The sequence below is a fragment of the Haemaphysalis longicornis genome, unplaced genomic scaffold (genome assembly GCF_048455015.1).
Source record: "Haemaphysalis longicornis isolate Haplotype H1 unplaced genomic scaffold, Haemaphysalis longicornis Haplotype H1 scaffold_9, whole genome shotgun sequence".
Lineage (NCBI taxonomy): Eukaryota > Metazoa > Arthropoda > Arachnida > Ixodida > Ixodidae > Haemaphysalis > Haemaphysalis longicornis.
The window spans coordinates 32,501,942-32,517,851 of NW_027526460.1; the positions used below are offsets into that span (position 1 = coordinate 32,501,942).

At 46.1% G+C, this 15,910-nt stretch overlaps 1 protein-coding gene across 1 annotated transcript; it reads left to right on the forward strand.

The window, feature by feature from the left end:
* Nucleotides 1–9,453: 9,453 nt before the first annotated feature.
* Nucleotides 9,454–14,980, forward strand: LOC144151398 (uncharacterized). Its single transcript, XM_077682439.1, has 3 exons — nucleotides 9,454–9,757; nucleotides 13,700–13,856; nucleotides 14,522–14,980. Exons 1-3 carry the CDS (start codon nucleotides 9,742–9,744, stop codon nucleotides 14,622–14,624), a joined length of 276 nt encoding a protein of 91 aa, XP_077538565.1. The 5' UTR covers nucleotides 9,454–9,741; the 3' UTR covers nucleotides 14,625–14,980.
* Nucleotides 14,981–15,910: the final 930 nt, after the last annotated feature.

Below are 15,910 nucleotides of genomic sequence, written 5' to 3' on the forward strand. Positions count from 1 at the left end.
TCTGGCCCTTGCATATATTCTATGGACTCCAGGCCCCACGGGATTAGAAGGCAATGAATCAACTCACGCCGCGGCCCGCGAACATGTACTCCGGGCCGTTGCCGACTACCCTAGTGGCCTCCTACCCTTTGCCTCACCCCCAACCCCATCCAATTCTTTCCTCACATACGACGGTATCCTCACCCAATATAGGCTACAAGGATGGAAATATCCACCTCCTCACTATACTCTCTCCAGGACCGACGCTGCTACACTATGCGAGCTATAGACAAAAACATTTCTCCTGAATACACTCTACCACGTCAACGTCACTATTAAATATCCAGCCCCATGTCAGTTTTGTCCAAATATGCGAACTCTCTATTACGTTACCGTAGAATGCTCCAACACCCCTACCCAACCACCTCTCCTCAATATTACCACGCAGCAGTGGGTTGAGGTTCTGGCCAGCTACGACCCCTCTACCTAGCGCAGGTTGGTAGGGAGGGCAGCGCGATCAGGTCACCCTCAAGGCATCCTGGACTGAGGACGCCTGTCACCACCGAGCACCCTAACATCGCGCTTGCGGTCTTGAATGGAGTTTATTCAATTAATCAATAGGCATTACGATAAAGTCAGCTTCCTTACTACACGCAAAAGCATTGTAAGAACATTGTGTCAGGAATTTTTTGTCTGAGTTTTGCGTATATCCCGCGTCGGCGTCATACCCGCCGTCTACGTGACTACAATGGTGACAACAATCCTCTTGGTTGAGATGCATTACCACCCACAATTCTCACCCCAGCATTAGCTTCGAACAAGAGTATGGGGTGGCCTGACGTCCCCATTGGGTATACAATGATCAGATGTTATGTCTAACGTTAAGCTCTCAGGTCTAACTTCATCAACCGGTACCCGAAGCTTGATGAACAATCCGTGTGTTGTTTCCTGGTTCGTCGTTAACGTTAAGGCTGAATGTATGCCAACAGCACACCCACTCAGGTGGATTGGACTTTGACGATGATAGCTGTTGTCAGAAGCTCACGGCCAACACATCAATTCTGATTTGGGTGGGAGCACATTACTAGCCACAATTGCAATATATTCAATTACAGTCTCACGATTCATTCATGAACGCCCACTTGGATGCTACGCAACGTAACAAACCACGACCACCTGTTCCCACTCAGTGGGACTGGCCAATGATGATGACAGCAGCCGTCAGAAGCTACTGGCCCATTCATCGATTCGCGCGCGCTCCGACGTCGACATGCCTACTGGAAGAAGAACCATGCGGCGTTCAATAAAATCATGATTTCGGATTCACAACTCACGTTTATGTTTCCTCGTTCTTTCTTTGGGATTTTCCTCGATTTCAGGAAGGCTGACGGCGAATAACGCGAAATAATTTTTTACATATCTTATACCTCTATTCTTGTTAAAAAAGGTCTGTCAAGACTCGATTGGAGTTGAGTTAGCTAAAGCAGTTCTTTCAAACAAAACAAAGTTGCATTTTTTTAAACCCGTTTAAATAAGTAGGTTTTTTTCCCTTTCTTTCTTCTCTTTGTTTCATTTCGTAGCCATATAAGGGGGCAGCGAATTGCGGTGGCAGTGGGCGGCCTTTAGGACAACTTTCCGAAAACTTTTCAATACAAGCATCACCAAGCTCTGAAAAGTTTGTTTTATTTGGGTGGCATTCACCTCAGTTCGAAATTGTCAATTCTGTGACGCAAGCAAAGGAAAAAGAAATAGTAAAGCATCGTACGCCAAGTCCACAGCAGTTCATGTTTTCGACCCGCCCACTTCCTTTTACAGCCTTTTTGAGGCGCGTCCGGCTTAACTTTAACACATGCACAGTATCGGTATAGGCATCTGTACATAGCCATTTATTCATTTCTACGCCATCTTCATCTCTCTCGTTCCCTATCCGCGCTCTTTCCTCCCCTTTCCCTTCCCACACACAGAATAGCTGGCCAGATATACTACCATCAGGCCCACCTTTCTATGTTTTTTCATTTCAATAAAATCCCCCCCCCCCCCCCCCCCCCTCTCTCTCTCTCTCTCTCTCTCTCTCTCTCTCTCTCTCTCTCTCTCTCTCTCTCTCTCTCTCTCTCTCTCTCTCTCTCTCTCTCTCTCTCTCTCTCTCTTTTCCCCCCTACATTACGAATCCTCAGCAGAGAGGCATTTAAACTAGTTTAAATGCTGGGAAAACTGTTTTTTCTACCTCTTTTCTCTCTCTCTCTCCCTTTCCCTTTCTCTCTTTGGATAACATTTTTTATCTCCGTTAATCCTTGGCGAATTCACGGCATCGTCGTATTCAATTTAACCACACCACCACCACCTAAACGAGCACCATCGCGGTAATAACCACCGGCACCGCCTCCATGTCAGCGTTCTGACCGTGACCACATTCGGGGAAACCCAGCCGCTACCCCAGCAGGCCAATTCGAACTATTAATGCGGAGCTCCGTTTTGTCACAGCTCGTGTATCGACGGGGCCTCCGGTGACTACTGGGGTACGTTTCGTTGCAGCCCTACACGGACAACGATGGCACAGTTAGTCCCCACTCATGAGACGACACATGAGACGACTACATGAGACGACAACTACGACGACGACAGGAGACGCCAGAAGGCCTAGCCCCTAAAATAAAAATTCTCCGAAGAACAAGGCCGACCAATCCCAGCGCGTGACGGCTCGACCACCAACGTTTGCTCAAAAAAAAAAAAAAAGTTTGTTCTTTATCTCTCAGAATACTTGTTGCGAACTAACTACATCATAATTTCACGATGAAAACACAATAAAAAGGCGTTATTATTGAGCAGTCGGCCAAAATCAGGGGGTTAATTGAATCGGAAGAGAAGTTGAAGCGATAAGGGGGAGCTAAGTGTTAGTTTATTCGAAGCTGGACCCGAGCTGAAACAATTTTTAAGGCGAACGCGCAAAATGGCCGACCAAGAAAAAAAAGCTCGCGTCGGCTGGGCTGTCAGCTATCCGGCGCTTGTCGCGGCTCCTCAACTCCCATTGGCGGCGACGCGTTGTATGGGCACGAAAAAAAAAAAAAAAAAAAAAGGCCGAATATCTGCTCACGTCGCTGCAAGTGGCGTCGAAGGACGATAGTCTTCTTCCGCAGCTGCCACGTAAATTGCTTTCTTCCTTTCCCCTCCCGTCTCGGTTCTCCCAGGTTTACTCAAGTCAAGTCAGTTCAATATTCTGACGTTCCACTGTTTTCGCGCCACCTATTAGAACCTTTCGTTACCGTCGGACCTGAAATGCCGCCACGCCGCCTCTTCGCATTTTGGGGCAAAATATTGTTTTTAATTCGAATTATATATTTGCTATCGCGAACATCAAGCCCATATATATTAAAAAGAATAAAGCCGCTCCACTCAACGTGACAGCTGATGGAAGTGCAGAGAAAGTTATTCACTATAATGGGCTGTAGCACCGTTATCCGCTCGTTGCTACCACCCAAAGCAATTCAAATTTCCCGCCTCCGTAGTGCTCGCGCGCCCCCTGCCTGAAACAGCGCCAACGGGAGTTCTGTTCTTGTTGTGCTTGCTTTTCCTCCCGCAAGTACCGGCGTTGCACTGCCACCTTTTTTCGCTTACTATCGCAAAAACCAACCCAGCGAGCGTTCCGAATTAAATGAACATAGCTGCCGTAGAGAGAACCCACGAGTGTGTGCTGCCTCAGCGCACTGCAGCCATTAGCAGTGAGGGCTGAACTGCGAGTGAGGCAAACGGGCGTATACTTCGCCAGCCGCTGCACCTAAGCGAGCTGCCAGAGCGGAGGCTCCGCACCACCGACGCCAGAACCCCGAGTGAGTGCTGAACAATGAGCGAGGCAACCGGTGCATGTGCTTCGTCAGCCGCTGCAAAATAAGTTTTCTGTAACCATACAACTTTGTCCGTCTGAAATTCTTTGCCTCAACATATTTTGCTCAGTCAAAACAGCTAAACAGCTGCGCCCAAATATCGCATTAGGGAGTATCGTAATCGCCAGCAGTTTTTTTTATGATGATTATGATTATGATGATGAAGTATTTTCTGGCGTAAGGCTAATGATGGTAAAAGCGCCAAGAAAAGTTAGAAGAGAGTGCTACTCAAGTTTTTTCTGAAGAAAAAAATATCGTTGGCAAAAACGCAAGCGCATAGCCGTGAACTCTAAAATCATACTTCGTCCAACAACGCCCAAAGGCAAGATCGCGTCCTGGCGAATGTCATCGGAAAGCGGAAAAGAGGAGGAAGAAAGGAGAAGAGCACTTCACAATTCGTTGTCATACTAAATAAATTTACGTTAACGCACCCAGAGCTGGCCAAACACGGCGTATGGGTGTAAAGACAGGGACAGACGAAGAGAAGCCAGAGACCGGAGGCCACCGTTCCAAGCTGGTGCTCCTTTTGCTCTTCTACTAGTTCGTCATGTTTTTCTACACAGGGCTTACATGCACAAGTAATCTCGCCACGTTTACAAGTCACTTCAGCATTCCTCAAGCGCCATCAGGAATGACTGGTGCTGTATTGCTGACAATGTAAAATGTCGCAGTGGGGTTTAGGATAATATTTCCCTTCTTCGCTAATCCCGTTGAGCAAAAACGGGCAGTTTTTGTCTTCGGTCATACCGCCACCCCGCCACCCACCCGCCACTCACCACGCCGAATTATCCAATGGCAGCTACGGAACGTTCTGTCTGTTCCGGCCACTGATGCATACGACACGAATTTATGAATGAATTCCTAACCCCCATGCGTTGTCGTGCTGTTGTGAGGAGTACAAAAGGTGCGCACCAGGATGACTGACCTCGAAAAATTTCTCGTTGCACTCAGGTCTTTTTTATTTTCTTCGAAAGCAAAAGCCTGGCGTACAATATAGTGACGGGTACTGTTTCACATGCACGATCACACGTCGGCGCAGCAACCAGGCTATTTTACCGTCTTCAGTCCATTGTAATCCCCACTAATCCGTCCTAATACATTTTACCGAACCATATTCTACTCTATCCATCTGACGCTGTAGACTGGGAATATAGTTCCAGTCCACTGTAGACTGGGAATATAGTTGCAGTGTAATTCACCTTATTATATCTTAATTCACTGTTACTGTTACCGTATTCTACCGTAACTTGTTTTATGTAATTTTCGCTCGACGAACCGCCACAAGTACAGTTTTACCCCGAACAGTTTCCAAATGGAATTTTTTCTCTGTAAGATTTTTGAATCCGCTGATTTAATGAAACAACTTAACAACTTGAGTCTCACGTTTCAAACTTCGATTGTTGAACATTTCTATGACGTTTTTTTCTCTTGATTTTTTTTTGTTCTCGATTCTCCTTCTTTATACGTATCACATGTAGCCCCTTGTGCTAGAGGTATATATTACTGGCCCGCAGTATATTATTAACTGAATAAATAAAAATTAATTTGTATTATCTCATCTTTACCCAGATTAACCCATATTAATCCACCCTATTTCCACCCTACGAATCGTAACTATCAATCACCAATAATTATTTCATCCTAATTTATATTATTCCATCTTATACAGCCTAATCTATATTATTCCACTTTAATTCCACCTTACTAATTACTGCTATCAATGGCTAATGTATCATTAACTTGGTAATCATATTTCATCTTTTATATACGGCTGACGTGGTTTGGTTCGGTTCTGGCATTTTTGGTTCATTTCGGTTATGTCATCATTCGGATCGACACCCGGGGATTGGAGGCCAGCCGTTCAATGAGGCCTATCAGGTATTCACATTAATAAACCCTACAGATACGGAAGGCACTAATATACCAGGGTAGTAGTACACCCTAGAGTAGTACGCAGTAGTACGCTCGAGTGCCAAGTAAGGGCAGTCCCACTCACTGTCATCCAGCAGTCCTGCATAATAGTGCCGGTAATTTTTAAACCCTATAGCCTGTATTGGACTGACCTCCGAAATCCGGCCAACTTACCCACAAATATCTCACAAGTTATTGAATAGAGTCGATTCGCCTTCTGTATTGAAGGTTTTAACAGTACTGATAACAGCAGATGTACAAATGCCGTCAAAAGTAATTAGAACAGGTTCGCGTAAATTTACATAAATTTCTTTTTCTAAAAACTGCCTTGACGCACTGGTGTGCATTTAAAGGAGTCCTTCCTAATATAAATATCTTCCTGTAAACCGCTAATGGCTGTCATAAAGCCAGGAGACAAAACTTTTGTTCCCTTCTTCCCTTATTATGGTCGCATGGCCTTCCCTTTGAAATAAGATAATACAACAACAATATACTCACAAATCCTTGCTCCCCTTACTTATGACTGCCCCTGTAAATGTAACCCTCTAGAATAGCCCTTCGACCAAAAATTTCACATGTTTACCGACGTAGTGCCTCGTAAGTAAACGAAAACTCGATAAAAAATCGAGAATCATTGACATCGGTGGTGACTATGGCCACCGGTGCCTACGTGCTCTCTCTTTTACCCAGTATACGGCCGGCGATGACTAATTGCGCCGGTCCAGTACAAGTTTTGTGGACTGTATATGATGACAAAAAACGCGAAGCCACGTGGATGATGAAACCTGTTGGAGTGTTTTATTTGTACACGTTGAGTCCCATAAGCGCTTCCGTGTTTCCATTACCTATTCCCTTGCAACCAAACCTTTCCCAGAACTCCCCAGGAGAGATCAGGGAAGTCTCCCCGGGCCCGCTCTCCTGGCTGTGGTGTCGCTGCAGTAATCCCCCACCCCCATTTTCTTTCTTCTCCTTAAAAAGTATATATTTTTAAACTTTTTCCTGTCCTGTTCTATTTTACCATTGGCGTCACCCGTGGAGCGTATGTGGTACAGGTTTGGGTTGTTGTTTTATATTAAATCCCATTTACCTTCCTGTCCTCCGTGGGCATTGTGTAGAGCTAACCGGTAGAGCTAAGACATTACTTTTTATGGATTGTAAAAGCAAACAAAAAAATGTACAGAAGGAAGTTATCTGAAGCGGAGCCTTTCTCAGTCCCAAAATATTTGCGTTGTTTTGACAAAGCTGGGGAAAGTGATGCCGGCCATTGGCTTCATTTAAAAAGCGCGTGCTTGCCGCTAAATGACGGATACGAGTACTGTAAATTGGTTGAAATTTCCCCTTCGTATTCGCCCCTCCTATTTTGATCTTCAGCAGCAGTTCGTCCGAGCGGGAAGACTGCAAAATAATTCTACTGCACACATGGGCAGCCTCCAACTGTTATGGACTAACTTCAGCAGTTACCTTTAAAATTTCATGGTATGATGTAGGGTGATCTCTCGCACTAAAAAAAAAAAAAGTTCACTGAAACGGGAAGTGCCCTTTTCTAGATGTCCTTTTGAACGAAGTAAATTGCACAAGAGGAATGTGGTAAAGCCTGAATAAACAGCCACGTCATTCAGTAAACAGTGCTGAATAGCTTTACAACCACATTTGTCATTTTCACTCTTGAGTCAACTGCAGTGGAATAGAGCAAGTATCGAGTGCCTCAGAATCATTGGCAGTGCAAGCGGCCCTCAAAAATATGCATTTATTGGTGCATATTTTGAGCGCCGCTTACGCTTACACCTGACAGGGGAAAAAACGCCTGTAAAGCTCCCATGCTCTGTAAAATGGCGTTTTGTTCGTTTTCGTATTGCAACGGTCTTTGTAAGCAACAGCTGATGTTGCCGATTCCGGAGAAGCGGGCGTTTTATCTGCTTTTTGTTTCAAAGCTAAGGTTGGTATTTCCAGGATTCCGTGCATTTTTTATGAGCGCCATTGAAATCATCTTGCGGAAAAGCCAGCTTTACTGCGAACGCTGAGTGTAAAACGACTATGACTACTGTTTATGGAAATTTTTCTAACGAAAATATAAGACCATCAGTTTTTTCATCATTTTTCCGATTTTCAGAGTGAGTTTCATTTAATCGCCATTATTTAGTTCACAGGGAAGTGTTAAACGTTGCATAATGGTCGTCTGATGTCAATACATGTGCCTTTACGGGAGAAGTAGGGTTACAGAACACGGCTGTAACTCCTTTCTGTCGAAAACGTCCCGACAAAAAATGTATAGCAGTTACCCGCTAAGTCTACACTTTTATTACGACGAGTTCCAAATGACGTTCAATAATTAGTCATTTCCCAAATAATAAGTTCGCTTCCATCAAAATGCTGAGTCCCCACTGTGTCGTGTGCTAAACAGCTTCGCCGCAGTCATCCACCTTCAAAGCGGGGAGGGGCCCATGGTGTTTTTCAAGTGTTTAACCAATTATGCACCCCTCCGTCTACCCACAACAATGGTTACACGCGAAGCTTTCTCTTGAGGGACTTCTCATTTTTCGTGGCAGTTTGGACTTTGACTCGCTTAAGCCTAGTCCTACTTAAACTCCTAGTTAAAATGACACCAAGAAAAAATTCAGTAGTTTTGTCGTATTTTCGCATGTCGTACTGTCGTCTTATCTTATTCTTGTGTCGGGATTCTGATGTTGTGTCGCGTGTCGTAATCCTGTCTTCATTTTGATGTTCCATCCTGCGGAATTCTTGTCTTGTCGGAATGCTAATGTTCCATCAGAAGTTGCACATGGTTTGGATGTTATTGCACATTTTGAAGAGTAGCGTTAATGGCAGTTCTGTTGTGACTACAGGAAAGTTTGTCTTTGAGGAAATTTACTTCATCGTTACGACAGAAGACAGAAATGTGTGTCGTAACAACAGATGGCTTTGTCGTAACAACAGGACATTTGTTGTCACAACAAAGTTTTATGTCGTACGACAGGAATTCTTATTAGGTTTTTGCGGTATTGCTGCTGTGACCGGGTTACGGTTCGGACTTTGACTCGTTGAGCTTTGACTATGACTCGCACGCCGTTTGCACTTTCGATAGCATCGGCTTTTACTTTGACCCCTCACTGTTCCATTACGCATGAAGAAAGCTTCGCGTTCAACCATCATCGCTGTTAGACGGAGAGGCGCAGGATTTTTCTGTCTAATTTTGCGCGTCCCACACCCCTATCCAAACCCAAACTGCTTCGACCGTGCGTGCCGGAATGGCGATACCACATAGACGTCGGCTTCGTAACGCGAGTGGCTCTGGTTCGATTGCCACCATGGAGAGCGTTTCAATTTTCCTTGAGGTGGTTCAACGATCATCATCATCGTCAGAGACACTTGCCTTTCCTGCAGCGGGTTTTGGGTGGACTGCAGGCGACATCAGTGAGATGCTGAAAGCTTCGCTTTAATAGCTTGAGGAATGCAGCGCCTCTTCCGTATAGTGCAACGTCGCTGCGGTATGCGGCAAACTACTGTTCCCAGAAATTGGGAGTAGCAGAAGAAGAAGCAGGAGCGCCGTCCAATAACGCCCGCTCACGCCCAGGTGCCCGTCGTCTTCCAACGCAGCTGTTCAAAAGCGAGCCGCTTGCGGCGCGGCCAGCGCGGCTGTTGCTCGGAGGATACACAAACAAAAGAAAAAAAAAAAAAAAACAGAGCACGAGCAGACGGTGACGCGACTGCCGTCTGCGTGTTGCCCTTGTGCTGTTCGCGTTTTATTCACACCGCGCTGTCGGTTGCCCTTCGATTGCGAGCTTACATACGACTATTTTCTTTTTACCAACAAACGCCACACTCGACTGGACAGTGCTCGTCTAGTTGCATCTGGCTTTTTGGTGTCCGGGGGTCGGCTAGGATTCGAACAGTTTGTCGGCGGCGTGGATTTGCACGCGGGCAGAGCGGAAAGGTGGACTCTCCGGTGTCTTCACCCTCTGACACCTTTAAGGTCATGGCGTACTACCCAGGTAGGCGTTTCATAATCAGCTTTAATATTTCGTTTTGCGGCAAACTACAAGAAAGGTGGGGCGGACGTCTCACACAAAATTACCATTTTGAACGTGTCATTTCCAATTCATTATCTCCGTACGCGCCGTACAAACATGTGGCATATGTTATTTAAAATGAAGAGCGACATATTTCTTCTCAGTTTACTTTGAAACGATTTGAGGTTCTGCGAAGCTTGTTAAGTTAATCATTTGTAATTTAATTCAGAAACAAGTTAATATCGAGATTAGTACAGCATGTTGTTGGGCTAGTTGGTGCAGCATCATGAAAGTAGAAAAAACTGCGCGAAAAAGACAGGACCGTGACAAGTAGACAGGACACTTGTCACGGTCTACTTGTCACGGTCCTGTCTTTTTCGCGCAGTTTTTTCTACTTTCATAATATCGAGATCTATGCAGAACTTTTTTTAACATGACCGAGTAGTAAGCTGACGCAACAACGGCTCCGCAGTGAGTGCTTATAAAGTCCGAAGCATTGTCAGCCGACGAACGCTTCATGGAACTCGAAGCAACCTCTCTGGAGCGACCTCCGCTTCAAAAGCTTCAAAAGTTAGTTCCCGAGTATCCAGTGGTTATATTATATGGAAGAGACAAAATAGAAAAATGCACCAAGGTTTTATGAGGGCAACAATGCCAAGTCCGTTTAGATGTATGTGACATTTTTTTTCGCTAACGTCCCTGATGTCGTCGTTATTTGGACGATATTTAAGGGCAACGTGTGCCCTATAAAGTTATCACGTGCGCGTGTTTTCCTTCGCGCGAGTATAACAGCTTATGAACGACGCTCTGCTATCCCCTGTTGTGCCACTGTCGTAGCGCTAGCCTGCCTGTCATCCATCGTCGCAAGCTGTCATAACAATGAGCAGCCAAACTGTGCGACGACCACTGGGGGCGCTTGTTCTGATACTTTCTCTTCCCTGTGCAGGCTGTCGTCGTTGGTTGTTTTCCTCTGTCTTTTGTCCATTTTTGTGATTCGAAAGCAACGTCCTCACACTGCTTGTGCAGAATTTGAGGCGTGCGCCATTTCACGCAACCCGCGTGTACGTTAGAAAGATCCGATGCAAAGTTCGCACTTGAATAGAAAACAGAAAATTCATATTTCGGGGTTTTGCGCGACGGAGCAACACCCGGGCGATGAGGGGCGCCGTAGTGGAGGGCTCCGTATTAATTCTGACCACTTGGGGATCTTCATAGTGGGCCGAAATCTTGCACACGAGCTTTTTTTGTTATTGTTGTTTGGCCTCCATCAGAAAACAAGGCACCACGGCCGGGATGGCAACGGTGTCCTAGGGCTCAGCAAGCACAACGCCTCGGCCACTGAGCCGCCGGGGTGGGTCGCATGCTGATAAGACGCAGCGGTATTTCTACACAGTATGCCGAATTCATTGTGAAAGATTGGGAATCCTAACACATAACAGTTGGCATTCTATTTCCCCTGCGTTATACCTGTTTTATTGTAAGATATCATTTGCCGAGATTCACTGGTACGACGCACGCTGAGCTTGGACCTGCAACTATTTTTGCAGCTCTGATAGCTATCAAGCGGCGCCGCTGGCCATTAAAAAACGCGGGGCTACTTTCGTGTCCACTATACCATAAAGTTCCCCAATTTGTAGTGATACAGAGCGAAATTTATAATAAACGCTGTGGCCATTCAGGGCAGTGCTTGTTAGGGTATGTTTGTTAGGCTCATGCAAAATTTGGCGAATGTTCAAGCCTTTAGCGAATATTTAAATAACGCTGCGAAATCATCAGCGTTACTTGATATGATTTCAGGCACCACACGAGGCAGCTTACGGTCATGGTGCTTAGTTCTAGTTGCCATCAGCTATATTCTTTGTTTATTCTGAAGGAATAATGCGCGCATGTCTAGCTGTTATACAGACGTTCTAGAACATCCCGTGCCCTTTGAGGAACCATAGAAGGATCCTCACTTCCCCCCATCCTTTGGTCATGCCGAGGCATACCGGCATCGCGTAGAACTCTTGCCATCCTTCATCACCTGTCATCCCTCCCACAGCGGGAGAATGCCATCTCTAGGACAGTTCCTCTCGTGCCAGGGGCCCTCGCCTAGTTGGCCGAAAACACCATCCGGAGCTCGGTGACCAAGTGAAATCATGACCAAGTGAATACTCAGTGGTGAAACCATCACAACTTGTGGGCAGCATAAAGTTTTACTGCTACTACTACTACTACTATTACTACTACAACTGCTATTGCTACTACTATTTCTACGGCTACTAATACGACTACTAGTACTACTACTACTACTACTACTATTACTACTACGACTACCAGTACTACTACTGCTACTAGCACTACTACTACTACTACTACTACTACTACTACTACTACCACCACTACTACTACTACTACTACTACTACTACTACTACTACTACTACTACTACTACTACTATTAATACTATATCGCACACACCGAGCTGCCATTTCTTGTTGCCAAACTGAAGTCACGACGTTTTAATTATTGGCAAAAGCATTCCGAGAAAACTGTCAGCACGATAAATGGGGCCCTAAAGTAGAATGCTTTCGTTTCTTTCTCTTTTTTCTTTTTTAAGCCCCGGAACTGCAGATGACGATCCACCAACTAATCTAACACCTGAGAAGGTCCCGCCAAAATAAGCAACGCTATCCCCATCGATTTTGCATATGTAAAACAGGGAAAGCCCCTGGAACATTTACACACCACATGGCAAAAATAGTTAATTTTCATAACTTTTCAATGGGCACAAGCGCATAAGAATCTGCTATGCCAGACGAAAATTCGTCAGCACTCACCATAATCTCTGTCCCGTATCAATGATGCAGGTGGAGCGCCCCGAGGGGTATAGACCAGCGCGTTTGAGAGATTTTTCTGACATTAGACCCAACGTTACGCTTTAAAATATAACGACTTCAAACAACTTATTAACTTAACTCTTCAAACAACTTATTATTTCAAATAATGGTAAAATCAATAAAATAAGAGTCTCTGATGAGTTCCCCCCCAAATATTAACATTGTTCGTAACTACCACCTTGGCCGCAGAATAGCAGCCACAATAGTACCGGCAAAAATACGCTTTACTTCCTTTTTCTTTAGTTATAAAACAACCTGCTTTATTTTTTTACTTACACAATTGCACTCTATTCTTCGCGTTTTTGTGGCACTTTGTTTGAATTTGCGGTCACTGAAACTTTTCAATCCAAGCCAATGATGAAACTAAGGCGAGGGCATGTTATAATGACGGCCCATGACGACACAGACGGCCTTGATGTGAGCCGCTGGACGCTAGCGCCAGATTCCTCTCTAGTGTATATTGTAAGAAACTCTATGGTTAAAAGAAGTGGATTGAGAAGTATAGATGGGATATCACCGTCGGCAGGCGCGCATGCGTGTTCTGCTCCTTTCGTTTACCGCCGGTGTAGCTAGACGACGCTCCTATGCGGTTCGGCCACAGCTCCCGTGCTCCAGTTACTTCTGACGGCACCTGTACCTCTTACATCTGGCTTCTTTTACTTATGGTAGACTAGTAATTGGGGCTTTGGCTTCCTTACGTTTATTTTTCGCTGCAGCTGTAGTGATATATGCCCTCTTGCGCTCGCCGGCGTCGGGAGCACGCAGCAAACACTGAAATATAAATACGTAGCGCTGAGCAGCTGCTGCTGTGCGTGTAACATAAATATGATTTCTTTTTATTAATACCTCCCGCCAATTTTTACGTATAATATCATTGTTTGGTTTTCTTTGTCTGTTTGCCGCAATCATTTCCCGTAGAAAGCAGCTCCAATTCCGGCGTTGAACATCTTCTCCGTTGGATAAACAAATCCGCTCGTTAACCCATCAATGCAGCGCTTTCGCGCCACATGTAACGGCCAATTTCTTGTTCTTTTTCTCCGTCGTAGCCCCTACGCCGACCGTGGTGGTGGTTCCGCAGCAGTCCCTGGGCTCCGCTCCTATGCACATGCGCTGTCCGCACTGCAACCACGACGTCATGACGCACACCAAGAAGCAAGTGGGCCTCTGCACCTACGTCATGGTCGGAGTGTGCTGCGTCTTCTGGTCAGTACACGAGGCGCTCACTGCCGTGCTATCACTATCGGCAAAAGAGACACACCATGTGGTGGTGGGGGTGGAAAACGCTTATGGCGGTGGAGGTTACAGGGAGGTGTCTGAGGTGAGACCTTATAAAATCGAGGCTTCGACGGACGCCCGTCTGGTCGGGAATGACATTGAAATACATAATAAAGGAGAGTGTGAACAGACTCCCGTTAGGGGTGCTGCAACGTCATTGTTTTATTTTCTTTTGTGGTCTGCGTCTTCTTTATTATGCATTTCTATAATGGGAGCAGCGTTGGTTAAAACCGCAAGGGTTGGATACAGCCCCACTAACGTAGGTACCCGCGAAAGTGGCGGAGAATATAGCCTCCTAAATACCTGAATTGGTAAGGCATAGGACGCGCTGTCGCAAGGCCGTGGGTTCGGTTCCCTTCATAAGCTATTCTTCTTCACCACTTTGTTTTAACTAGTATATAATAATTTAGAGTTCTGCAAGCAAAGGTGGTGAACTATCTCCCAAATATCCTCCTTGGCGTTCTCGACTGCTACACACTGCCTCTTGCGGTTATGTTTCGGCTTCTTCCCAATTCCTTCAAAATGACAATTTTGCCCAGTATCGCGTTGCCTTAGCAGGGTTATGATTGGTGTTTTGCGTTTCTGTGTTGCAGCTTCCCGTGCTTCTGGGTTCCTCTGGTGGTAGACGCGTGGAAGGACACCGCCCACAACTGCCCCAGCTGCAACGTCAGGCTCGGCGAGCGCCGGATGCTGTGAACGTGACGCCCGCCGCGGTCGTGTCGCCGACACCGCCGGGAAGTGGACCTGTTGCACCGCGCTTTCGTTGTTGATGTTGGGGATTGCGCGGAGTGCAAGGAAAGCAACTGCGATGCCGACAAGGCGATCACGTATACATATAGCGCGCGTTTCCGTCCAGCTACTGTCTAACGATGAGACCGCCTCGAACGACGCGGCTCTGGCTCGGATCTCAGCGGCACTGAAATGCGGTGCCTCCAGAACGTTCCCGGAGGAAGCTGGAGTGTACACTCAAGCGAAGACAACGAGGAATCCAGAACTTCTGAGGGCATCGATCGCTTAATTGAAAATAAAACAAGAGTAATAGCTAATGCGTAGTTAGTGACGATAAATCGAATGTTTGGGTGAGAAATACTAGTAGAGGCAGCTGATTAATCAACGGCACACGTGCAGCAGTGGCTCAATTCGTTGTGCATCTGAGATCACGGATGCGGATTAGATCCCGACCGGAACAGCTGTTTTCTGGTGGAGGTGAAAGACGAAAACGCCCATGTGGCGAGATTTCGGTGCAAGTTAAAGACATTCAGGTGGTCGAAATTAATCCGGAGCCCTCCACCATTCCGCGCCACGTACCCCAGATGTAGCTTCGGCTCACAAAACCACCCAACCTTCCTTTATTAACTGCACGTAACTTTGTTACGTGCAGTGTTATTAACTGCACGTAACTTTAAAATACCGTTAAAAATACAAAATTAGAACTGCATACTGGTGTCATAGTTGTCGCCCCTGTCCGCCCAATCAGTTGTCTTGAAAGAATGCCTACAAAGACACGCCCACTTGGCCCTTTCCGCAAACGCACGCTCACCGCACCCAATTACAACAGCTGAACTTCGCCGTTGTGGCCACCCTGACGTTATTTGACTTGGGCCGTGTCACTCCAACACATTTCCGCTGTTGTGGTGTAAACAACGTCTTATATGCTTCCGGAAGCCAGCTTAGCTTAAGGCTGTCTTTCCAGCAATGCGAAATGGAGGAGCCTGCCCCAGTGTAAGGCACACAGGTGTTACAATGACAGACACTATTTCGTGGCTGCAGCGGACTGCACGGAGTAGGCCATTGCCTTGCGAAGCATAGTTTTCTCATTGCATGACTTCTACCGCATGCAATCCCAAAGCCTGTTGCGGCGCCAGCAACTAAGCTTTTGTGCGTTTTATTCCGAGGTAATGTAAACAAAGTAAACTCACATCGATATTTCCAGCTACGAGGTAAACAGGTGGCACTCACAGATGAACGCCGGGACAAACACA